Below are 25,910 nucleotides of genomic sequence, written 5' to 3' on the forward strand. Positions count from 1 at the left end.
GTCATTTAGGCCAGTTTTAAAAAGTTATTGCGTTTTAAAGAGTGTCCACTCAACTTTGTCCCGCACTGTACAGTGTCTTATAATATTGTCGCGAAGTGTACATCCTTTTTATTTGATTGTGATAATTGGTCCGATTTAATTACAGATTGTAACGCTGTAACATTTTAATACTGAGTAAAATCAAAATTATTATTTGATTATACATAAAATAAAAACAAATCTTAAACTTGAGTATTAGTAGTTCATTTTACTTGTTTCAATTTTGTAATATAATTGTATAGTGACTCACTATATTTACTTTTTTTGTAATCATTTCTTTTAACATCCTTTTTAAATAGATATTTCTTTAAATTTCTATGAAATGTTATCCAAATTATATAAGATATAATTACTGAACCACTGTATTTGAATCACAACTCACATGTCGTTTTATCTAGTAGTCTTCTTACTCATTGATTATTTACTGAAATAATTAACTTTTATGCAGAATACTGAGTAAAGTTTTGATTACAAGATAATTCATTTAATACATTATACAAAGTACAAATAGTTCATTATTTATTTTTATAGTGACTTTTATGTACATAAACAATCTTCAACAATGAGAATTTCATAAAAATTACGCAACAGAAACAATTTCGTCTTACGTTGTCGCAATTAATATGAAATTTCATATTTGTTACGCCTTTTACATTGTTTTATATTTTTCTTAATGGTAAGAACGAACGTGTTCAATTAAACTTAAAAAGAAGTATAGCTAACCTGGAATGAATTAAGTCAAACCGAATGCACGTATCTTCGGGCGATACAAATGTTCGACTTTCTGTTCCAAATAAAATAGTAGAGAGGCACACAAATACGATTGGCTATAATACAATAGCATGATACATGATAAACATAACAGTGTATATTGTTGAGACATTTGGGTATAAAAACTATGTAAGCTTTGGAAAAATCATCTTTTATCTCTCACAAACATTGCAATTGTTAGTAGTACTATCCTATTGATTAGACTGATATCATTAGCCCACGGATTTTAAGCATTTAAAAATATTAAAACAATTTAAGAACATCGATATATCATTTTCAACTTTTTAAAATTATACAGATTTTATAATAATTTTATACAGAAACTTCTCATTTTGCATAGATATCTGCACTATATCTAGATATCGTACTATCAATTAGTCACACTTTATGAAACCAGTTGCAATGTAATGGTTGGAGATCATTTTTATAAAGGAACACAGTTTACACTTGCATTTATAACTAACGTTGCCTGAACATTTTATTATATTTGAATTATCTATCAATTATATCTTTCTGATTTCATTCGGGTTTCTTTTTAGAATCAATTCATTACAGGAAACCTATACAAAAATATTTCTCGTTTTTGAAAATGTAAGAAACTGACACAGCACGTTACCATAGCATGTACACTTGATAAATTATTTTATCACAGTATGGAACGTCGTTGCAATTAATCGATCATTCTTTGATCACATTTCATATTTATGTTTAGTATGTTGTAAGCAAACGTACAAACTATGTGTAAATTGTATTCGCATACTTGTGTGTGAGTGTTCGTGCGCGCGTGCACGCATATGTGTATAACTTCTGCAAAGATTAGAATTTCATTTTGTACAAATCATCTGCAAATACAAAAAAAATAGTAATAAACTTTAAAGTACTTCCATACTATCTATATCGATACCGATATCAAGGAAGTCTTCTTCGTAATCTTGAAGATGCCTTTGTACAAGTGGATGTTCAGAGTGATCTGGATCATCTGTTACAGGACTAGGTGGTGGATTAGTCACTGTGCGATCAGAATCCATGGGCATCCTGTCCATACCTTCGCCACGTCTTAATCTTGCTTCTTCCGCTATTTCTTTTGTAGAAAGTTCGGCTTTTGTTAAAAGTGTAGGTAAATCTTTTTCAAAACCATCTGTATGGAAAATATTTTTGTTACAATATGTTTTTTTGTGAATAATAATTATAAATATGAAACAATACTTACTTTCTAAACATTTAATTAATTCTTGTGCCTTTTGTCTCCTAGTACTAGCATCAGCCTTTTTTTGATCAGCTTGCTCTTTTTTGGCAGGGTAAAAAATTTCTCTTATTTTTTCTTGCGGAATATCCTCATCGTTTTTTACTAGCCAAAAATAAACTCCACCTGCAGTTCTTCTTCGAGATCCATTTATTGTTAACAAACCACCTCCTTCCTCAATCTTTCTTGTTTTTTGGAAAAAGTCAATAGCTTTTTCTTTACCAATTATATTCACAATTACTTCTATAAGCAAAAAGAAAATATATATATATATATATATGCATGGTAAGTCACAAATTAGTCACTTGTATGATTAAATGTAAAATAGAACAATGTTTCTTACTTATTAAAAGATTTTTCTTCTCATTAAGTTTAGATGCAATATCAGTAGCAACATCTGCATCAGTTGATTCAACTGTTGTACTTAAGTCTGCTACTTTTCTTACAGCTCTTTTATCTACGTCCATTGCATTATATTTCTTTCCTAATCTTAGCTTGACATTACTTCTGTCTGAATTTGTTCTTTTATTTGTTGATCTCCTTTCAGTTTCTTTTTCATCTTCTGAACTATTATTGTTATGTTGTAGTACATTCCAGCTACCATTTAAGGAATAATGGTGCGGAATATTATAATTTTCAACGTTACGCTCTTGGTAATGTTTCTTCGTTACACCACATAATACTAAATCTTCCGTTAGAGAATCTTCTTGCACTTGAGTGCACCAAATTTTATACTTATCATTTGTGTTTGCCCAACCTTTTGTTGAATTTCTGGTTCGTTTTAATTTTAGCTTGGGTTTTTTATTCTTGACATGCCTTGAATCTGAGTCAGAGTCGCTTTCAGTGTCCACGGAATCGTCAGATTCGTCATTATAGCCTAGTTTCGAGTGTTCTTCTTTACATGAGACTGCAGGAGGTCTTTTTAAAATGTTATATGTTTCAATATCACTTGCCTAAATAAAAATATATTGAAATAATTAATGAGTACATTCCGTTATAAAAGGTATCTTATCCAAAATGTTATATGTAGAGTTTATAATTATATTAACTTAAGTTATATGGAAATAATTTAAATTCGTTTGAATTTCAATGTTCCAGTTTAATTTCATCTTGGCTGAAAGAGGTTAGATTTCTATCATATTATCGAATTATGATATATCTGACCTCATCATCGATAATTTCGCCATCCTCAAGATCTAAAGGTTCCGCTTCCATATTTTTCTTTCCAAAAGTCACAATTTCTTCAAAGAAGAAATATCAAATACAATTACAGTCACTGAAAAACTCCCACTAAGTTTGTTCGCTTACACCAAATTTATAATGTTAGCTTCATCCACAGCACGGAGGACACTTACAGAAATGAAACTATGGCTTCGCGTTACCGATGGGGTATTAAATATTACATGTGCGTGCAAAATCACAATAAAATTTCTTATATGAAATAATCATATATAGGTATGCAACAATTTATGAAAGTGCGTTGAAATGCGTTGAGAATAACAAAATACGTACGACTACATGCACATATATATATATGCAACTACAATCGCAATCGTTTTGCATCTGTTCAATGGGTAAATATTATATAGAGTTGTTACGTCGAATGACTCGCTCTGGTTGCAGCTCGTTGATGATTGGTAGTGGTGATGTCTCGATGATGCGCGCACGAGGACGCGAAAGTTGATTCGCGCGCGGGGGACAAGGTCCGTTAAAACAAGGGTTGTGGCGGTATTACACGCGAAATTTTCGGGGTTGGGGACTGAGAGAGAGGTCCAAGAGGTCCTTTACTGAGAATTTATGATTTCCTATTCTGTGGGGCTCAGAGCTTTGACTTTGTTTACATGAAATTGGAGATCTTTCAAGAGACTTTTCCTGTGTTCCGCTAAGTAAACTCTCGTCGAGGAATTTCATGGCAACTCTCTCTCTCTCTCTCTCTCTCTCTCTTTCTCTCTCTCTCTCTCTCTCGTTATATCTCTAGCTGTTATAAGCTATGAAATATACAACTATGGCCATAACGTTACATTTTATATTCGAATTTCTTTCATGTCGCCATTTGTCGGAGACTATAATACGGTAGCGCCATCTACGCTACAGTATAGACTGGATCATGGGCTCGGAATTAACTTACACGTGACAGAGACAGAGCATTTTCGGAGGCTACTCTGAAATATTCTGCAGAACGGCATCATCCAATTCCATTTGTGAGATCTATCCTCCAACACACTGTAGCACATTTGTAAGATTTGAAGATTTCCTATCTCAGCGCCGTTAACGGCAGAGAGACGAACCTAGCTTGTAAGAACGCCACCCTATGGAATAATAAACAACTACAAGGTAGATTTACTCCAGGATCATTTCACGTTCAAATCTCCCAGTTTCCTGACCGCTTTATGACTTTTTTCCAGGAAAGTAGGAGCGGGAGAATTACTCATCACAAATATAAATAATCCCTGCAGGATTATTGTAAAAAAAGGTATCATTGGCCTAGAGTAAGTTAGTAAAATTTGTCTATAAATGAAACTATCCTGATGCCCGTGAACCTTGCCAATTATGTTTTTAGACTTTATTGCAGTAATATAGGTTCAACTTTTCAAAGGAAGGCGTAATGTATCTTTTAAATATTATACTATTTTATCTACAAGCATGCTTATGAATTTCACAAATAATTTATTTATTCAAGAAAGGGGGTACAATATGTAAATGTTGATTTAGATAAAATATACAATAATAAAATGTACTGAGGTAAAAAGTTGTACACGTCCGTTGTCATTCATATAAGAAATATTACGAATCGGATATGCGAGAAGAATTCTGTTTCAGTAAAGTGAAGTATGACATCGCAGTACTCAGTACCTGAAACACAGAGTTGCGATTATATATATATATGTATTATATATATATTATATATAAAGAACCTTTAGATGATTCGTGCATTTGTAGCTAATGTACAATGTAAATCTCAAAAGCACAATAAAACAACAAATTTTGAAGATTTCAAATAATCCCATGTTATTATCTATATACAGTTACTGTAATAAGCTTGAGTGCAGTTGTCGAAAGCATATACTGCCACTGATTTCAATGACCTTGAAATATGTGCTGGTCGGCCTTGGTTTTTGAAATATAAAACTGTTGCTACTACTGCATTGAATTCTGTCTACGAACAGTGACCCACAAGAATGTTCGTACACCTTTTGAAACGCAATAACTATTTCAAAACTGAACTGAATGACCTGAATTTTTTTTCAGACGATAGAGAAACTAGTCAACTAGATGACGACTGAAATACTTTTCTCTTTAATTTCGCTGTTACTTGAAATGACAAAAAAATAAAAAGCTCTCATTTTTTAACTATTTTTATCTGAGCCTATAACGAAAATGTAAAAAATGTCTTCGTCAGACTATTGATCGATAAATGAAAAGATGTCTGGCATAATTACGCTGGTATATGTTTCCAGTGAAACGGCAAAGAATTTGTTGGCTGTCAAACAACAAGGTCGCCTCGCTTTCATCAGAACTAGCTGCAAATCCTTTCGAAACAATTTCCCAAATTGATCCATAGGGAACTTTGTCCACGGCACTGCACACGCCGCTGGAGATATTGCTGCACTTTCTCGTATCAAGCAATCGCAACTGTACGTGAACATCAACAGCTGACACATACTGGACGTCAAGAGGTTCACAAATATGATACGCCTCGTAAAAGCCACGTCTGCCTGTGTGTGTTTTGTGTGGTCCAGTTGAATCAGAAACACAAGTGCGACAAGTTAAGAATAAAATCGAATAAAATAGGCAAGTTTAGGTCAGTAATACTACACTTTATAAATACTCATTAGAGCAGCATAACGATCATTACTTCATACGTGTATGAATTAATGGATTGCATATTCTATTACAAACTAGCTTGAATTTTATAGCTTGTCAAATTTGTATTCTTACGCAGTGCCACATAGTTTTTATAAATATTATAGATACAATAATTCATACATATAATGATTTAATCTTTTGCACTCGAGTAAGGATTCTGATACATGAGTAAAAATTCCTATACAAATGACGCGATTCGAAATAATTTTGATAGTATTAAATTTATTTATATTTTATAAAACCGTTAAAAAAAGCACGTGTTGCAAGCGCCAATAGGCACATCGGATTTCGGATAACAACAGCTTTCAGTGCAAATAGTTAACATATTGCAACAACAACATATTGCATATAATTGCAAGAATATACAGAAAATTGGTGACCATACTGACCAAAATTGCCTGGTATCCCACGAAACAGATCAGCATGCTGAAAGTCAGCACTTGTGCGAGCACGATCGGGCTGAAGATTTGTTCAAGCCCAGCACAGTAAGCAATGAGTGCTTGGTGTTGTTGTACGTAGCTTTTGAACGTGTAGTAATCTTTCTCCCCCGACTTCAACGAACAATTCTTCCAATTTTCATGTTTCTCTTTCTCGCTCTCCAATCTGTGCATGTTCTTCAATCTATTTTGTAATATACGAAACTGACCAGCTACGTGCAGATTCATGATGCACATGAAATTGTCGCAGCAAATGTAACACACGCCCACGTGATATAGGGATAGAACCTGAATAAAAAAAGATTCACTGACTTATACGTTGCGATAGTTATCGTTCATGGGGTTCGAAGAATATTCTCGAATCGCTTATAAAAATCTCGAACGTCTTGTGAACGTCGCAAGAAATGCGACGTCGTTTCTCCGTTTATAACGGCGGGTAGAACCGCGGGGAAAAAGAACCACCCTCTTCGGACGGACACGGCCACTCAAACGGCACGAGAGCACTCCCCAAGGAACGTAAGATGTTACACACCATGACAAAGCTATAAGACACTCCTGAATTTCCGGTGTTTCTAACAACATGGAATTTGAAATTCGTGGAAAAATCGTCGTGTTTCGAGTGGCACCCTTCTGATGCCTGGGTGCCCGATGGGGTGCGTGACTCGGCCTAGGGATCTGTAAAATCTTGATAGTTGGCCCTTTCCTCGTCATAGGACCCGGGGTATATTATATTATATTATATTATATTATATAATATATTATAATATAATATTATATGTTATATTATATAATATATTATAATATAATATTAAATATATCAAAAGATTTGAATATCGAAAGTGCTATGAAATTATAATAAAAGTTCAATTTACAAAAATGATTTCGGCGTTGCAGATTCATAAATAAATATTCATAAAATATTATATTATAATATAATTCATATTCATATTATATATATTCATATTCATATTCTATTCATCAAGATTCATAAATAGTTTGAATAAAATGAAATTCTATCGATAGAGATTTTATGGAACAAAAAATGTTAACTTTGAAAGTACCGTAATGGGAACCGAAGGTTCAAAAATACTAATTTCCTTTTTGTAGGAAGATTATTTAATTGTCATCATCGAGATATCGATAGTCACCTGCAACACAAAAGTTATTTCGAAGTACGGCGTCATGGTCCATGGTAAATCGATCCACATGTTGAACGGAAGTATCCTGTCCGAATCATTTTTCCCAATATTTGCTAGAATTGAAAACGCTTGATAAGAATTATCCATGATAATCATGCTCGTTGCTACGGATTCGTTGATTTACCCACAATCGGCCTGATCGCGTAACACATGATCGAAGCTTCCGTGAAGACGGTGAAGATACAGATGAAATAAGTGCAAGTACGTTTCCAACTAATGAAGATCAGTTGCTCGTATGGCGCATAGTCCGAGTGCCAGAAATTTCTATCCATGTACTCAACCAAATCGAGAAACTTCTTCTTTTGCAGGGATATCACGAAGATCTTGAACAAAGCAATGTTCAAGCATAGAATGTTGCATGCGATGTACGTTCGGGCCTGAAACGGTAACGATTTAGCGATAATTCGTTTATAAATTATCTACGGTTCAGAAAATTGTGAGACGATATCGAATGGACGTAATGAATTGATTGCCGAGTTTTATGCAAAACATGGAAAATATAACATTTTGGGGAGGTAGCCCGATGATACGGACCTTGAAATGCGACAGTCTAAAATTATGTCATTATAAAGATCGGTTTCAAACATTTTTTCCGCTATATACGTTACGTAAGAATATATTATTATATGTATATATATATATAATAATAATAATAATAGTAATATATATATATATATTATTACTTATAATAATAATAGTAATAATATATATATATATTATTACTATTATTATTATTATTATTATTATTATTATAATATATTCATATATATATATGAATATATTATTATATGTTAGGTAATAATATATATACGTTAGGTAGCATAATTCTGTGAAATCTCACAGATATAATGGTATATATTTTAACCCCTTGACATGCAAATAAAACGGAATTTGATGCGTTCGAAAAATACTACTTAATTTGGCTCAATTGAACAGTTATGTGCAAGCTAGGAAAAAGAATGTTTTATCTTGAAATTTGGATTACTGATTTGTGGATGTAACATTGTTATTGGTACTGTAGAGACGGTTGGAGGGTTCATCTTGAACATTGTAAACAAATTAGAATCGACAACTGAACAGCAAGTTGGACTTGTCAAAAGTCCGAACGTAGAAACTTGTACAAAAAATGTTCAAAGCTAGCTAGGCCCGTCCAACGCGTCAATTATTGCGGACATTTTTAAATTTATTTCGAAAATTAAGGCAGTCTCTTTTCTTCCCAGGTCCTAATAAAGTCTAGAGGAACAATAAAGAAAGAAATAAAAATTCTTGGAATAACCAGAGAACAGCCGCACACTTACGCCAAAGTCGTCCCACGAGTGGAAGAGATCCTCCACCTGCACCCACACGCCGAAAACAATGGCGATTATGGTGTAAATTAGCGTGCCGCTCCTGAGTCGTTGCTCGGAACGATTGTCCGCAAACCAGATGCCGACACATTTCATCAAGACAGCCGACAAAACGATGGAGAATTCTTTGCCGTGCCTTAAGCCCATGACGAATTTCGAACAGCCAGCCGGTCGTTCCCCGGATTTCGGTTTTCGAGCACGATTTTCCCGCCGATAATCGCCATAGATCGGAAACGGTCGATTCGAGCTGCCTTTGATCTCTGGTCATCTGTTATTCGCCTATTCCTATCTGCTTTGCCATCATTTCTAATTCAGGCTTTGTTGCAAGAGGGTCGTCCTCGCCACGTGCGACCGCAATTGCTAGTTTTGAATAAGGCATTCGGCGTGAGGGACGGATGAGTTATTCACGATCCGCGGAACACAGTGTTCTTACAGCGAGCTGCGGTTACCGATCGAACGCTAACTTTCGATAAATAAAGGCTTTTCTTCCGGCAAAAAAAGGAAGAACGGCCGTACTTTTTCTTAGAAACAGGAGAGGAAGTCGAACTTTCGCGAGGACAGCGGCTGTTCTAACGTGATACTGGGGAGCTACCGCGAGATAACTGATAGGTAAAGTTGTTCGTTTTTTATCGGATAAGTATCTTTGTTTACATGCCGAGGAGATTATAAACGCTTTCTTCATCCCTTTCGTTCGGTATTCGCGAGGATTCTGTTCGAGTAAAATTGCGTTTTCAGTAGACTGTAGATCGTTATGCGAAATAAGAATTGTCTGCGTCGACTGCAAGATGCAGGAGCTCGATAGGTATTTATTCCTTTTTGTTAATGATTTTAATGAGACGGCTCCACTGTTTTGAATCTGCTATACTCACTTTTATTGTAATTGCGTAAAATCCGCGATCCAATCGTCGGTGGATTGCATTTTATGATTAATGATAATACGATGATATTAATAACGATATTATAACGAATATTATAACGATAATATTAACGATAAAAAATTTGGGATCTTTCTGTTACCTCGAGCTTCATGATTATGTCCTTAATTCTAAGGACTATTTTTACTGCTTCAGAGTAAACAATTCAAGATGTAAAATGAAACGACAAATGTTTTTACCCGACATCTCCTGTCAGAAACCGAGAAAGCATTATAAAGAATTGCAACGAAGAAAATATATTTCTAGAAAGTTTGTGTCTAGAAAGAATCGATTATGATATAAAATGGATTTAATGTAGAATTATTTTTGATTACCTTAGCGCTTAATTTCGACGATGTCGAAATATTCTTCGCGAAAAATTTGAGATCGCAATGTATTGAGAGACAATTCGAATAACGTACGAACACAGTGAGACGGTATTGTGAAAGATTTTTATATACAGTTTTCGTAAAACAATGTAACATGCGCACAGTGAACATGTTCCTTTCAACATGTACAGCAAAATGATAACAATCTTTTTAATATAGAAAAACTAGGGATCTTCCGTCGACATAGCAACATTAGGTATTTTCTAAATTATCCATCGTCTGTGTCAACAGTGTGAAGTATGATGCAGCTGTACTCCATACCTGTAAGAGACAAAATAATTCGCGTGTTTTACATCTTTTTTGCATTAATAGCAGCAAATATTTGTAACGTACTATCAGAGTTGCTTGTGATAATTTATTTCAATGTTTAACAGTATAAACTTTCTCGTAACTAATGAAGGAAGACCGCTTGCTATTTAAAATTCAGATCTAATCGTTGTTGAAAACGCAAATGGCTTGTTTCTTTAAAGAAAAAAATTTATAAAAATATATATATCAATAATGATGCTATCATGAAATATTTTGACAAAGAGAAGTAATGGAATTATTATGCAGAATGGTGTTATTCAGTAGCTCCACTTAAATTATTTTATAAAAACTCATAATAGTAATAGTATATGTAGTAATAATAATATATATATATATATATATAGTATATATAGTAATAGTAATAGTATAGTATATGTATAATAATAAATATTCATAATAGAGAGAGAGAGAGAGAGAGTCCATTTCTGTACTAGATTGAATGTTCTACATACTAATAATGTTTCTTACCTTCGTGTATGTTTCTAGGGACACAGGGAAGAATCCTTTTGCTGTCAAGCAACAAGGTACTCTGGACCTTTGGATTACAAGCACAACGTCCTTCCGCAACATTTTTCCGTATTTATTCATGGGCAAGTAAGTCCACGGGGCACTATAAACCGCCGTTGCCACGTTCAGACTTTGCTGAATTAAACCGTCGCAGCTGTAGGTGAACATTAATAGCTGAACGAAGGAGGTCATAAGGAAAAATAGAAAAGTAAAACGTCTGCCGATGTTCGTATTTGCCTGAAGAAAGCATAAAGACAATTAAATCTCGTCGCATCAGTCTATAAAATATCTGTGATCATTTTTCTTTTTGGTTTACCAACCATAAGCACTTGCAGTCCATTGAGGCAAATCACCAAGCTAAAGATGAGCATCTGTCCAAACACTATCAAATTGAATACCTCTTCGAGCTTGTTGCAAAATGCGATAAGCATTTGATGCTGTTGGACGCATCTCTTAAAAATCGCATAAGCATTCGCCGAGGCACTAGGTACTCGGTCGTCCGAATCGTCTTGACGACTTTTACTCTTCAGGTTCGACAGTCTGTACTGCAGTATACGAAACTGTGTAGCCACGTGGAGATTCATGATGCATAGAGCATTGTCGAAGCAAAAATGGCAAACACCGGATTGGTACACGAACAAAGACTGTTACCAATGGAAACGAGAGCGTTAATTGGTTTATAGCAATGATCGTTTAAACATAGGACACGTGGCAATACCTGCACGAAAAATGTTATTTCGTAGTATGGAGTGAGACTGAACACCGGCCCCAAGTTGAACGGGAACATTCGGTCCGTTTCATTTTTCCCAATGCTCACTGGAATTAATAACATGACGTCATTGCGATTACTAATTGCACCCTTTATTTTGAAGGGGATATAAGTCCAGTTTTTTTTCTTTTTTCTTTAATGAGATATCACATAGTTTGAGATTAATTTAGCGTAACCTTTTTATTTGTAACTAAAAAAAAAAAATGGACTTGCATCACTTTAAATAAAATAAACGGTCCAATTGTTACAACCATGAGTGCAGGTTATTTGAATCCATTGCGTTTAAATTATAATCTAATTATTGAAACACTAAATCTACCGAATGTTGAAAGCAACTAATTGTTGCCTTATCAGAAATACAAGAGTGAATTTTTATTTACACCTATCGTCTTTCGTATCATAAATTCGAATGAACAAATTGGCTGAATCATTTCCTACGAAAGAATGTTTATAAGCTAACAGTTTTAAGATAAATCATGTGAAACCGATGATTTCGATCGGCACAATATAGTTTTAGTGTTATATTAAATAAATTACTGTTACACTGTAAACAAAGGAAATATTAACGATATACATGAAGTGTCTTCAGAAATATATTTTGAAAAATTGTGCATTTGTGAAAATTTCAATTGTACAGCGGTGAATATGGTCGATCGTTGAAAAATTCAGAGTCACATATTTTCTTAATAAAAATCATGCGTGAATAATAGTATTACAACAGAAATGATCGTTCTAATCTAAACATTCGATTCGACTTACTGAGCAATGGGCCTAAGATATAGGAAAATGCCGTTATGTGCGTAAAGAAGGTGAAGAGACCGATGAAAACCGCGCAAGTATTCTTCGTTGCGTTCACCATTGTTCTCTCGTAGGTGTTGTAATCCGAATACAAGAACTGTCGTCGCAGGTGATCCACTAGTATCAGAAAGTCCTTTTTATGTGAGTACAGCACAAGCGTCTTGAATAGTCCATTAGTCACGCTTAGAAAGCTGACAAGGGAGTATAAAATAGCCTGCGAATAATGTTGATAACTATTATACGTATACGGATAATAAAAATGTCTTTCGGGAAAAGCGCGAATATTATAGTTAGAAATTCATTGATAAGTACAGTAAATTCTCTCTAATCGACTCTTAGCTTATGCAGAAAAATGGACAATTTTTGCGTCTCGTTTTTGCAGTTGTTGACAATCGGTGACTATAAAAACGCTCCGCAAGGCTCGAACAATCGTATCTCCTCTGCCAAAATTGTCCATTTTTTTGCACAAACCGAGCGTCAATTAGGAAGAATTTACGATATTTACTTCCTTACCGAATCGGCTAAAGAACGCTGCGCGCTTTAAAACATTCGCTGCTAAGTATTTTTCGCGGACTTTTATCGTATTCGATTGTTCGATACTTACTGATTTAACCGGCAATCATAAATGCAGGTATATGGGAAAATCGTTCTCTTATTTCTCAGAGAATATAACTACAATATCTAGGTGTAGACAGATTTCGTGCAATCGATGTTGATGAGCTTACTACTAATCACTTACACTAAAGTCGAGGTCACGAAAGAATTCTGTCGACTGCACGAGAAGAGAGAGCGACATCAAGAAGACGGTGTAGAACGCGGCGAAATTTCTAGACCATTGTTCTGTTCGAGTTTTGTAGGACCATAGACCGGTGACCTTCAAGAAAAACGACGTAACAGCGATTGAAAAATCGTCGGTATGCACCCCGAGCATCTTCAGTTTTGAACGACTGAACGACAGGCTCTGACATTGATCTTCCGTAGACTACAGTCCAGCCCTCATTATGACGGTATACTTACATCAATTCAGTCATTTTCTAGTCGCTTTGATTTGCTGCAGTTCCATTATAAATTCACCGACTATATACTTTGCATTCATTTTTATTACCGCTTCCACGCAGTCGTTCACCGAGGAGGAACGTGAAAAACGTATTATTATAAGTTATGCATCGTACTTGAACTGGTATTATCAAACCCATTGTGCATGCCGATTGCGACTATATGATGCATGGCCGAGAGAAAAGCGAATGCAAAATGCGAAATTAAGTATTCGATCAAAATGAAATATCTTTTGTAATGCGACCGACTACATATATTCAAAAGAGAAGGTGGACTTCGTCGCGACATTGTTCAACATCGTCGTTACATTGTTCAACTTCGTCGGGCAGCTAACTTGTGCTTTCGGAGATCGGGAAAATGAATTGTAATCGGAATCTGTTATCGACGCGTGAGTAGATCAATTATTATTTTATTATTATTATTAATATTATTATATAATATATTATAATATATATATATATAATAATAATAAATATAACATACTAATAATAATATATATATATATATATATATATATATATATATATTATAATAAATTAATATATAATATATTATATTAATATTATTATTATAACATTATTATCAATTTTTATTATTAGTGAGTAGATCAATTTATTTGTTCCAAATGTTTCTCGCGAGGTACACGAGAATGCACAAGGTTGCGATATCTTTCTTCTGACGCATTTGCAAAAAGAAATGTTTTAATTAGAGCCATTTGCTTGGAAAATGATATATTAGGTCTACCGGAAAGTTCTGTCTGATAATGTCATTGCAAATTTCGATAGATATGCACATGTTCATTTGAGACATATATTTTTGATAAATGTTGCTCACAAATTGCCATCACGCTGGCAAGAGGTCATAAGTAACGACGGAAATTATATTGTACAATAAATATTACTAAATTTATGAAAAATCTATGATTTCCTTTCATTTCTCAAACGGTCAGAACTTTCCGGTAGACCTAATATTTCTTCGAACGATGAATTGAACAATGAATAATAAAATTAGCTGAAAAATAATTCATAGCGTTCGTTACACTTCATTGTATAAAACAGCGACATAACGCAACAACATAACCTGCTGTTAGGACATTTTAATGGATATCAAATAAATTCAGCAGAACCAAATTGCAAATTATCTGAGAGATTTGATTAAATACATATGCGCACGGAAAATTTGTATAATAATTTGCAGAATAATTTTTAAGTGTTTGCACTTTTGTGGAACACCTGCAAAATTCATACAAAATTATATACCTACCTATTGTAGCATAATAATCGGACAAGGTTGGATTTAGTCGGGTCTTGTACGATGTTTGTTATAATACGTGCTTAAATGAAGAGGATTATTAAAAAATTTCTCAAAAAAATATTTATACAATTTCAACAATTGTGAAGGAAGAAATTAGAAATTATTTTACTTCGTCTGATAGTTCTAGTGTTATATATATATGTATATTTGTTGTTATCGACAATGTGGAATTAAACATGTGCCATGTCGTCCAACGTTTGTCTCAACAGCGTGAAGTAGGAAGCTGCTGTACTCCATACCTGTAAAAAAGTGAAATGCGTGTAATTTTCGTGCACACATTGAGCGTTTTAAACATATGGGATCAGAGGAAACCATGCCCCGAGTTCTGAAATATCTGTCGCACCGCAAACATGTTACGTTGCATCTATTCTCAAATGCAATAACATGATCGCGTTCTATTTTGATTATCTACTCGAGATATTTCGCAATAAATCTTTGCCTAGAGTCTACACTTAGTAAAAATGATATATTTCTACGTAGCTGGCACAATCTTTTTGATTTTCAACATTCGTTTGAATTTGTCATTTTGAATTTATAAAGAAGAATTATTAAACTTAAGTCAACTTAAGTAAACTTTAAGCAAGTAAACTTGTAAACTGTTATTGCAAAGTGAAATTGAAATTGCAAATTTGAATTTGTAAGCTTGTAGATTTATTTACTCGTGAGTGATTATTGAAAATATTTATTTTCTATAAAATATTCAAATTTTCAACTTCGACGATGTTTTACGCTTGAACGGTAATATTTAAACCGCAGCTGTTCAGTAACTGCCCTTATTACTCGGTATATATGTATAGGGTGTCCCAAAAATGTCTCACAATCCAGAAGTGAGGAGTTCCTGAGATAATTTCAAGTAACTTTTTCCTCAATGAAAATGCAATCCGCTGCTTTCTTTACAAAAAAGTTATTATTGAACAAAAACACTTACCAACGAGAGCCGAATTCGGCTGGCGCGAGGCTGTCCAACCAATGAGCGCACGCATTCTCTCGGACGCCTCGCGCCAGCTGATCTCGTCTCTCATTGGTTCCCGTTTTTCCTTAATAACTCGCAAACAAAGCCGCGGATTGCATTTTCGCTAAGGAAGAAGTTACTTCAAATGACCTCGGGAACCCCTCATTTCCCAAAAGTACCATAATTTTGGGACACCCTGTAGATTCTAGATTTAGCTATATGTGACATGTACATAGTAAGTACATATCACGACGTTGCCCCTTTTCTTCGAGTTCTAAAACGGTGATCGGAACAATAACCGGTAAAACAGCGCGAGGCAGGATGCGTCTGAACGCCCGCAAAAGGTAAAACGGTACGACAGGTGCAACCAAGTGCAACCTAAAGCTAAAATTTGTCAAATAGTCTCATTGAAATTACCTTTGTGTATGTTTCTAAGGTTACAGGGAAGAACCTCCGGGCTGTTATGCAGCAAGGAAATTTGCACCTCATGATGATGAGTACGACGTCTTTCCGTAGCATTCTTCCGTGATCATTGAACGTCAAGTAACACCACGGGGAATCGTAAATTCCTGCAGCAACTTTCAGACTCTCGTGCATTACGACGTCGCAGCTGTAGGTGAACATCAAGAGATGGACAAATGAGGTGAGCAGGAAAAATATGAAAATGAAGCGTCTTGCAGAATCTATCTGAACGACATATCGTAGAGATAAGTAAAATTCGATGATCGCTGCCTTTAATTTGTGATAATAACAAATTGATATCCCGTTTAACGTAATTAAAATAAAATTGGATAAAAGATATTACACTGTCTGTATACTAACCATAAGCGCTTGGCACCCGTTCAGGCAGATCACAATACTAAATGCGAGTATGTCTCCCAACACCACCAGATTGAATATCTCCTCGAGCTTTTTGCAAAACGCGATAAGCACTTGGTGCTGGTGGACATATCTTTTTAACGTACCGTAGACATCCTTTGTCGGCATTATCGCACAGATTTTCAAGCCACCGACAGAATTTCGTTTTTCGTAAATACACCTCAAGTGTGCTAATCTATACTGTAGTATGCGAAACTGGGAGGCCACGTGGAGGTTCATGATACATAGGCAATTGTCGAAACAGAAATATGTTACACAGATTTGATAGAGGGCTAAAACCTGTTTCAATAATTATACAATTTAATTAGCTTTCTTCTGTTTCGAATTTGTTGTACGTACAGGGTAATGACTGATCTGCGAATGTTATATGTAAAATAAAAAGAATTGTCTATGTTAAATTTAAGGGAGGAAAGTTAAATGAAATTGGATCTTTATTTTGAAAAGTTTCGATAAGTTGAAATTAGTATAACGATGTTCTTAATTCTTTTTTTTTTAATCTTTTCGCTGCTTGAAATTTTACTTATCTAGTTTTGTCAGAGATGTATAATATCTGCAATATAGCAATAACACTCAGGAAATCGAAACACTACACTTTTTATATATATTTATATTATTTAATATAAATTATATTAAATATATATTAATATATAATATATATATATATAATAATAATAATAAAATAATATATATAATATATAATAATAAAATAATATATATAATATATAATAATATAATAATATATATAATATATAATATATATTAATATATTATTTAACTTATTGTTAATCCTAAGTGATTGCAATAATTTTGATTGAGTTGAGATTAGAAAAGAAAAATATTGTGTGATTAATACCTCAACAGTAAAAGCTATCTCGTAATATGGCGTCATAGTTATCGGCACTATATTTACCCACATGTTGAACGGAAGCACCCTATCCGATTCGTTCTTCCCAATATTTGCTAGAACGGACAATGTAACAATGATAAAAGTAACTTTGATCTTAAGAATAACGTTACGGATCAACCAAACACACACGTCCATGAAAGGAATTTTCATCCATCACGTGACTGACCTACTCGCGATTGAAATGTTCATATTTATTCGTTCGTTCTCGTCTCATTCAGTCGACTCACCTATCACTGGGCTCACCGCGTAGCAAATCCCTGTCAAATGCACGAATAAAGTGATCAGTCCGACGAAGATCGCGCAGAGCCTTTTGCATCGGTGCATTATCGTTTTCTCGTATTCGTCGTATTCCGCGTTTAAAAAGTGCCGCTGCAGATGGACCACTAATCTAAAGAAATTCTCCCTATGCGGAAGCAGCACGAATATTTTGAACAGAACTCCGATCACCGTTAGAATGTTGACGAGCAGAAACAGATAACCCTGTTGGTATTCAAGAAAATATAACATCGCGCACAGTTCGACTTGCACTTTTGGAACACCCGTTTTGTGTGTTCACTTCGTTGAATCAGTTTCAAAATGCGTTACAATTTGAACGTCTACACCAAAAATATTCGCTTTTCATTCATATTTTTGACTTTTGTAAAAACAACCCCTTAACGCTAGGTTTTTACAGAACGCGTCACTTTGAAAAGTCACGAAGTTCTTGATTTACAGATTTATTGATTGGAACTTTGAAAATAGATTTACGGGAAAATTATCCCAGTAAATTGTGTTTTCATTGGACATATATTATAAGAAAAATCGCGGAGAATCTGATGAAATTGTATGTGCTTGTTATTTTTACGAAACAACACGAATCAGCTGCTCTTAGTGCTCCGTGTGAACCTGGTGTTAATATTTTTCGGTAATTTCTGGGACATTTGTTGAATTGTACAGATCGGCGAAGATGAGCTTTCGAAACACTTACGATAAAATCATCTTCGGTGTAATAGAAATCGGTTACTTGCACGTAGACAGAGAATAGTATCAGCGCGACGGTGTAAAACAAAGTGATGTTTCTGCGACGTTTTTCGGCTTGGTCGACGTACATCCAAAAACCGGCGACCTTCATGAAAAACGACGCCACAGAGATTGCAAAATCATCGGTTTGAACCTCGATCATTTTTAGTTTCGAACAGCCGACATTGATATTACATGCCACCCACAGCCTTCAATATTCCGGTGTGCTTGCTTCAATTGCCATCTTCTTACCGCTTTGCATTACCGATCTTCTATGCTCATCAAATATGTACTCATTATTCATTCTTATTGCTACGTGCACATAGTCATTCGCCAGGAACATAAGAAAGCGTATTACCATACGTCCACGCATACGCGTCGTAATCGCCGTTTCTCAATCGCGTGGAATAGTCGACAAGCTCTGTGATCTCGGCTCCCCCGTAAATAGAAAGACGAATGCAAAATGGAGAACGAAAAACGCGGCCGAGGAGACTATCTTGCAAAATGGATGGAATGTTGCGAGATATGTGTAGCATATCGCGACGGTACGCAGTGATGTTTTAGCGATCCATTATGAAATCCGTGGCTATAAAAATCAAATAGAATATATCCCTATTTATAATCTCAGTGTTAAACAGTCTACAAAATCACTGTTTCATAACGTAACTGGTGTCTTAAAGTGCCATAGTGTGGTGAAACATTTTTATCGAGGATTATACATGTGATCGACGAGCAGCATTTTTGTACGTAAAATATTGGGTTGGCAACTAAGTAATTGCCGATTTGTTCAATGAAATAAACATTTTTTTTACTTGGAACAACTATCAAAATCTGTAATAGCTTTTTTTTTAAACTGCAAACTTATTGAACATTGTTCGAAATGTTTTGTATTGATAGGAAAATTAATAACAATAGTATCAACGTAACATTTTCATTGAAAACCATATCGAGTTACATAGGATTTTAATTTGCATCATTCAAATTGTCATCAGAAAATATATTCATATATTTTACTAGATCATTAGCATTAATACTGTCTTAGGAGTGTGAAGTACGACGCGGCTGTACTCAGCACCTATAACAGATGCAGTGAACAAATAATTTTTTCTTTCGTAAAAGATTCGATTTGCTTGTGTCATTGCAGACATACATTTTTTATCGAATTCGATCCGTCCAACATAAATGTCGTTCGAACAAAATTTCGTCATTTGTGTTACACAGAACGTTGCCAGGAAGTAGCGGAAGAGGGATGGCCTATCCGTCGCATTACCCCCGGAATCGTCACCAAACTTCTTATACCACTACCTCGCACCTCACTTATTACCAGAAATTGTCAGAAAGCAGAACATTGAAGTGGTAAGAAACTGATTGTATACTTCGTTCAATGGGAACTGGCACAAGATACAAACAGCTGCACGCGAGCGTTATGTGGTCGAATCACAATTTTCGGGCCTTTCTACACGAGACTATTTCGCATGCAAGGGCATGCAAAATAAAGAACATGAAGGAATATGTTCGTTTAAGAATTATGAAGAATTTCACTAATAATAAACTCACCCATTTAGTTGAGGATGCATGGATGATGTCACGGTTAAACTACTTACTACTTCGGCTCCGAAAAATTACTAAATATTCTTCGGACATTCTACAATAAGGAGGAATAGCATTTTTCTGAAAAATATCACTGTCGCGTGGAAAGAAAAATTCGGAAAGTTCACGCTCCGTGACTTGTTCATTGCTTCGAACGCGGCCGCAATCCGCACGCCGCTCGCTCGCTCGGCCGCCTTGCAGTTCGCGCGCTCGCCTCTCATTGGTCACTGTTTTCCGTTAATAACTCGTGAACAAAGCCACGGATTACATTTGCGTGAAGGAAAAAGTTACTTCAAATGACGTCTTTTCCTCGTTTCTCGATTACGAGTGACTTTTAGAACACTTTGTATATTACTCCAACTTCAGTTTGTCGGCGATTTGCGGGACACGGGGCAAAAAGAGTACCCATCCTCCGCTCCTTTCTGACAACACTGATAACACTTCAGTACCTTAGTATACGTTTCCAGGGACACCATAAAAAATCCACCGGCGGTCAAGCAACAAGGCATCCTTGATCTGAGCATGACCAATTGCAAATCGGTCCGCAACATTTTCCCACCGGTATTCAACGGTAAAATAGTCCACTGTGTATCATAAACAGATTCAGCGATTTCCATGCTCTCTCTCAACACGCAATCGCAGCTGTAGGTGAACATCAACAGCTGCGAGATGCAACCGATTAGGTGAAACGTGAAAACCATGCGTCGGTAGAACGACGCTTCCTCCTACGGGAGAATTGCGACTATTTCAAACACTGAAAAAGTTGTTCGAAGATACGGTTAGAAAACAGTGTAATCAGTGTACTGCGGATTTGATGCATTTATTAGAAAAATGGGTACCTGATATTTTAAACGTTACATGTATTATGAATTCATTCAATTCATTGCGATTGTTAAAGAAAGAATTTTCTATTCGACTCGTGTTTATTGTAATCGATGAAGATTATTTTTATTTTGTACAGAGATCTATAATTTATTAAATAGAAGAGTAGACTTTTGGAGCGGATTTTATGCGTTTAAGGTGAAATTGATTAGTTGCAATTGGAAATAGTAGAAAGAAATGTCAATGTATTATTTCCGAGTTACTAAAAATGATAAAAGAAAAAGTGACCTTGATATTTAGTTTCTATTTGTAGCAATTGACGCAGTCAATTTATATTTTGCACGAAGATCCGCAGTCTAGTAACATTGTTAAACAAATTTGTGCTTTCTTTCTGATCTATAGTAACCATAGAGCAATAATTCTTTTAATAATATCGTGCCCGAATATTAATGCGAGTCACTGTACATACCTTCTTTGCCTTTAATATTTCATATGTAGTTAAGAATCGTTTTTTAATGCTTTTTTTCATAAATAAGATAATTTACTTGGTAAATCAATAAAAGATAAGAACAAATAAATATGGTCTAAAGCATGTCGTATTGGGTCTTATATATTAAAAATAATATAATATAATATAATAATATATAAAATATAATATATAATATAATATATAATATATATAGTATATAAAAATAATATAATATATATAGTATATAAAAATAATATAATATAATCTTATATATTAATAATAATATATTAAAAAATTGTTCATGTATAAAAAATTAGAAATAAAAATGTTAAGACCAGTCCACTTTTGATCTAAAATGGAGTTATCTTACAAAAATTCATGTTTTTCGAAAACTGAGGTGATAGAGCAATTTCTGTTTTCGTCTTTTGTATGATAAACTACAAGAATCGCTCACTGGTTAATACAGATCGATATTCTTGTTGCGACAACGTCGAAAATTTCAATTTTTCATTAGCCCCACAGTTTAATTACATTGCTTTAGGTATACTAACCAGTAACATCAGGTATCCGTCGAGACATATCAGTATGCTGAAAAGCAATACTTGTCCAAGCACGATTAACGTGAACACTTCTTCCACTTTCTCGCAATAAGCGATAAGCGACTGATGCTGTTTAATGCAGTCTTTAAAGATCACATAACAATCGTCTGCGTAATAGCCTGGTACTAGTCTCGATATTGTTGTCTCGCTATGTTTCTCCATCTTATGCCCTCCGCGTATGCTCGTGATCCTGTACTGTAATATACGGAACTGTGTAGCCGCGTGAAAATTTGCGATGCACATGAAATTGTCCACGCAAAGGTAGCCAATACCGTACGCAACCAAAACGAAAATCTGTCAACACGAGAAAGCATAGGAAATTCAATTTCTTCCGCGATACATAATTTTCATTAACTAGTATTCAGTGGTATATACGTTAATTTTTATGATGCATCGTGCTAATTGTCGCGGAATTTCTCGATCAAATATTGTCTACGAATCGCGTAATAAATTATAATGACTGAACGTACGTAATTTTTCCAATACTAATTTGTTTGTTGTACCTGCGATAAAAATGTTATCTCATAAATGTACGGCTTCATAACAACGTCGGAATGTAAATTGAATGGAAGCGATCGTGCCGTTGCATTGTTTCCAAAATATGCTAGAAATCCGTAAAACTCTTGATATTATTTGGAAAATTTAACATCACGTATAGACTGCAAAGTGCTATAGAACAAAAACATAAAAGATCGAGCCGTCGCATTGTTTCCAAAATATGCTAGAAATCCGTAAAACTCTTGATATTATTTGCAAAATTTAACATCATGCTATAGAACAAAAACATAGAACAATCTAAATATTGCCTGTTGTCGCGTTAAAAATAGCAAAACTTCGATAGTTGGGCAAAATTCGACTTCAGAATCGAGATATTCGGGCATGCAGTGTAAGAAATGTTCATGCAGATTGCATAAAAAAGTATTACATCAATTCGATTTGAAAATGCCGACTATGATCAGAGAGAGATTTATGAATTTTATTATAAAATTTGTAATACTTTCAATAAATTTTTAATACTTTATAAATTGAACTGAATAAATCGGTTACGAGTAAAAATAAAAATGATGCAACGGAATGCATATATTTACTTCGACTATTCGTCTTCGTTTATTTGATCGTAATTAAATGGACTCTTGAGTCTTTATTTGATCGTAATTAAATGCAACCAACGACATTTCATATTAGGTATCAGGTATCTTACAACTATTGAAGTTCTCCTGTAACAAAATCCTAATTGTCACTATTTTCATCATCAACAATAATTATATAAATATATATTATTATATATTATTTATATATTATTTAATATATATTATATAAATATAATAAGTGAAAGCCATTGGGATATTGCGCACAGAAAATATTAAAACTTTCAGTCGGTCGCCTTACCAACGAGGGGCTCGATCGTATAGCTGAAAGCCGTTCCTTGAGCAAAGAAATTAAAGAAACAGATGAACAATACGCACATTCCTCTGCACTCGTCTAAATACATTTTCTCACGGGAATCGTAATTCGTGTGCCAGAAATTGCTCTCCGAATACGCAAGCAACTCGTAAAACTTTGATTTCTTCACGTATAGCGTAGTTATTTTACACAAGACTAGGCACACCGTCACGATATTGCACAGCGCGAAAATGGTGTCCTAGAATCGCAAAATCACGAAATTCTTACACCTTAGATATATAGGGTGTTCCAAAGGTCGCTCACATCGGGAAATAAGGGATTTCTCGGGTCATTTGTAGTAACTTTTTCCTTAGCACAAATGTAATCAATTAATAATGCTGTGATTTAACTAAATTACAGCAATGTCTAAGTAATTAATATATATATTCTATTAACCAAATTACAGAGCAATGTCTAAGTAATTAATATATGTATATATATATATTCTATTAACCAAATTACAGCAATGTCTAAGTAATTAATATATATTAATTACTGTTCTGATCATTGTAACTGTGAAGGATACCATACGGCAAGAGGGTAACAAAGTTGTTGTCAATTGTTTCCGACTTATTAAAAACGACAAGATTGGAATAAAATTTTTATTTAGCTCCTGTTTATTGCAATCGAGGTGGGGAAATTTTATTTTGCATAAAGATCCACAGTCTGGTGAGAAGTGTACCATCTGAATCAGAATATATATAACCAAATTACAGCAATGTCTAAGTAATTAATATATATTAATTACTTAGACATTGCTGTAATTTGGTTAATAGAATATATATATATTAATATATATTAATTACTTAGACATTGCTGTAATTTGGTTATATATATTCTGATTCAGATGGTACACTTCTCACCAGACTGTGGATCTTTATGCAAAATAAAATTTCCCCACCTCGATTGCAGTAAACGGGAGCTAAATAAAAATTTTATTCCAATCTTGTCGTTTTTAATAAGTCGGAAACAATTGACAACAACTTTGTTACCCTCTTGCCGTATGGTATCCTTCACAGTTACAATGATCAGAACAAGTAAAAAAAATAAGTATATTTATGGTGTGTTTACAATTCCTTAAATGCACATAAATATTCATAAGAAGAGAACGGGATATTAGTCAGACTTAAAAGATCCGAGTAATATGAATGCTGTTAATTAATTACTATTAATATTTACTACTAATATTTTAATACTACTACTAATATTTACTATTAATTTTCGTCGTACTCCATCTATGTACTCACTTTTGTCATAAATGCATAAAATCAGCAGTCTACTTGTAATATATTTTACGGTTTTAAAATTTCTTCCATTACGATACTATTACAGAGTTCGAATATGATTTCGTTTTGAAAAAATAAACTCGATAACAGTATAGCACTCACTTCGAAGGAATTGCCCCAGGCATAGTAGAGCTCTCTCAGCTCGGTGTAGGCACCGAGAAACATGAACGTCATCGTGAAGATGAACGCGTTCCACCTTTGACGCTCCTCTTCAGGACTAGCCGCCGACCAAATTCCGGTCAGCTTTAAATAAAAGGAAGTCACGAACAGAGAGAAGTCGTTCGTCTCCTCCGCGCGCATGATGGATTTCGAATGCTCAGGTTCAAATGCACTTTGAACTTGACGCGAGAATTACACGGCGGTGCAACAAGGAAGCGCGAAGGTCAAGTGGCTTAGCGTAATTCGATGCTTTGATCTCTGCTTCTTCATCCTATAGTTAGCGATCGCGTGTGTCTTTGTGTAAACCTCCAGGCTACTTGTTGACGTCTTATAATCTTCCCATGCGGTAATGCCGCTGCAGAAAGTGCAAAATCGGTGTAATGCCCGATCGATGCATTGTGCATCATTCAGGAAGGATGAACGTTCACCGCGCGAGACCGTCGAGGAGCCTCCTTTGATTCTAAGGAGAGTTCGCTGTACTTGCAGTCGTCAGCTGATTACTAAGATAATTCATTGTAATCTAGCACATCGTAGGATGATAGCGACTGGTGAGCGGGAGAGACTTTTAACGATGAGAATGAATCATTGGTCAAGACGAGTCGATCGAGTCGAAGTGCTGCGGCGTGTTCTTTTCAATCGAGTGAAAAGCAGTTTGTTCGCGGAGTTTTCACGTGCAGGGAAGTGTTTTCGTTGTTTAACCTTTTATTTCTCTGAACGGCAGAGTCTGATGTGTACTGTACAGAATCTGATACTGTATATACAGGGGGGGTGTCCCAAAAATGTCTCGAAATCCGAAAGTGACGGATTCCTCGGGCCATTTGAAGCAACTTTTTCCTTTACAAAAATT

At 34.8% G+C, this 25,910-nt stretch overlaps 3 protein-coding genes across 3 annotated transcripts; all 3 read right to left on the minus strand.

The window, feature by feature from the left end:
* Positions 1-531: 531 nt before the first annotated feature.
* Phax (phosphorylated adaptor for RNA export) lies at positions 532-3,972 on the minus strand. Its single transcript, XM_033484255.2, has 4 exons — positions 3,218-3,972; positions 2,397-3,006; positions 2,021-2,296; positions 532-1,948 (listed from the first exon to the last, which is right to left on the minus strand). The coding sequence occupies exons 1-4, from the start codon at positions 3,266-3,268 to the stop codon at positions 1,683-1,685; spliced, it is 1,203 nt and encodes a 400-aa protein (XP_033340146.1). The 5' UTR covers positions 3,269-3,972; the 3' UTR covers positions 532-1,682.
* Positions 3,973-4,773: 801 nt separating this feature from the next.
* LOC117228402 (uncharacterized) lies at positions 4,774-13,552 on the minus strand. The gene is made up of 12 exons (XM_076525943.1): positions 13,328-13,552; positions 12,550-12,802; positions 11,740-11,837; positions 11,342-11,665; positions 10,983-11,258; positions 10,404-10,466; positions 8,855-9,166; positions 7,681-7,933; positions 7,506-7,609; positions 6,310-6,645; positions 5,494-5,769; positions 4,774-4,906 (listed from the first exon to the last, which is right to left on the minus strand). The coding sequence occupies exons 1-12, from the start codon at positions 13,517-13,519 to the stop codon at positions 4,838-4,840; spliced, it is 2,556 nt and encodes an 851-aa protein (XP_076382058.1). The 5' UTR covers positions 13,520-13,552; the 3' UTR covers positions 4,774-4,837.
* A 1,451-nt stretch (positions 13,553-15,003) lies between these two features.
* On the minus strand, positions 15,004-25,507 carry LOC117228400 (uncharacterized). The gene is made up of 12 exons (XM_076525944.1): positions 25,007-25,507; positions 23,565-23,817; positions 22,679-22,779; positions 22,128-22,469; positions 20,735-21,010; positions 19,730-19,770; positions 18,664-18,904; positions 17,924-18,176; positions 17,643-17,749; positions 16,733-17,068; positions 16,328-16,597; positions 15,004-15,197 (listed from the first exon to the last, which is right to left on the minus strand). The coding sequence occupies exons 1-12, from the start codon at positions 25,202-25,204 to the stop codon at positions 15,129-15,131; spliced, it is 2,487 nt and encodes an 828-aa protein (XP_076382059.1). The 5' UTR covers positions 25,205-25,507; the 3' UTR covers positions 15,004-15,128.
* Positions 25,508-25,910: the final 403 nt, after the last annotated feature.

Source organism: Megalopta genalis, chromosome 13 (genome assembly GCF_051020955.1).
Source record: "Megalopta genalis isolate 19385.01 chromosome 13, iyMegGena1_principal, whole genome shotgun sequence".
Classification (NCBI taxonomy): domain Eukaryota; kingdom Metazoa; phylum Arthropoda; class Insecta; order Hymenoptera; family Halictidae; genus Megalopta; species Megalopta genalis.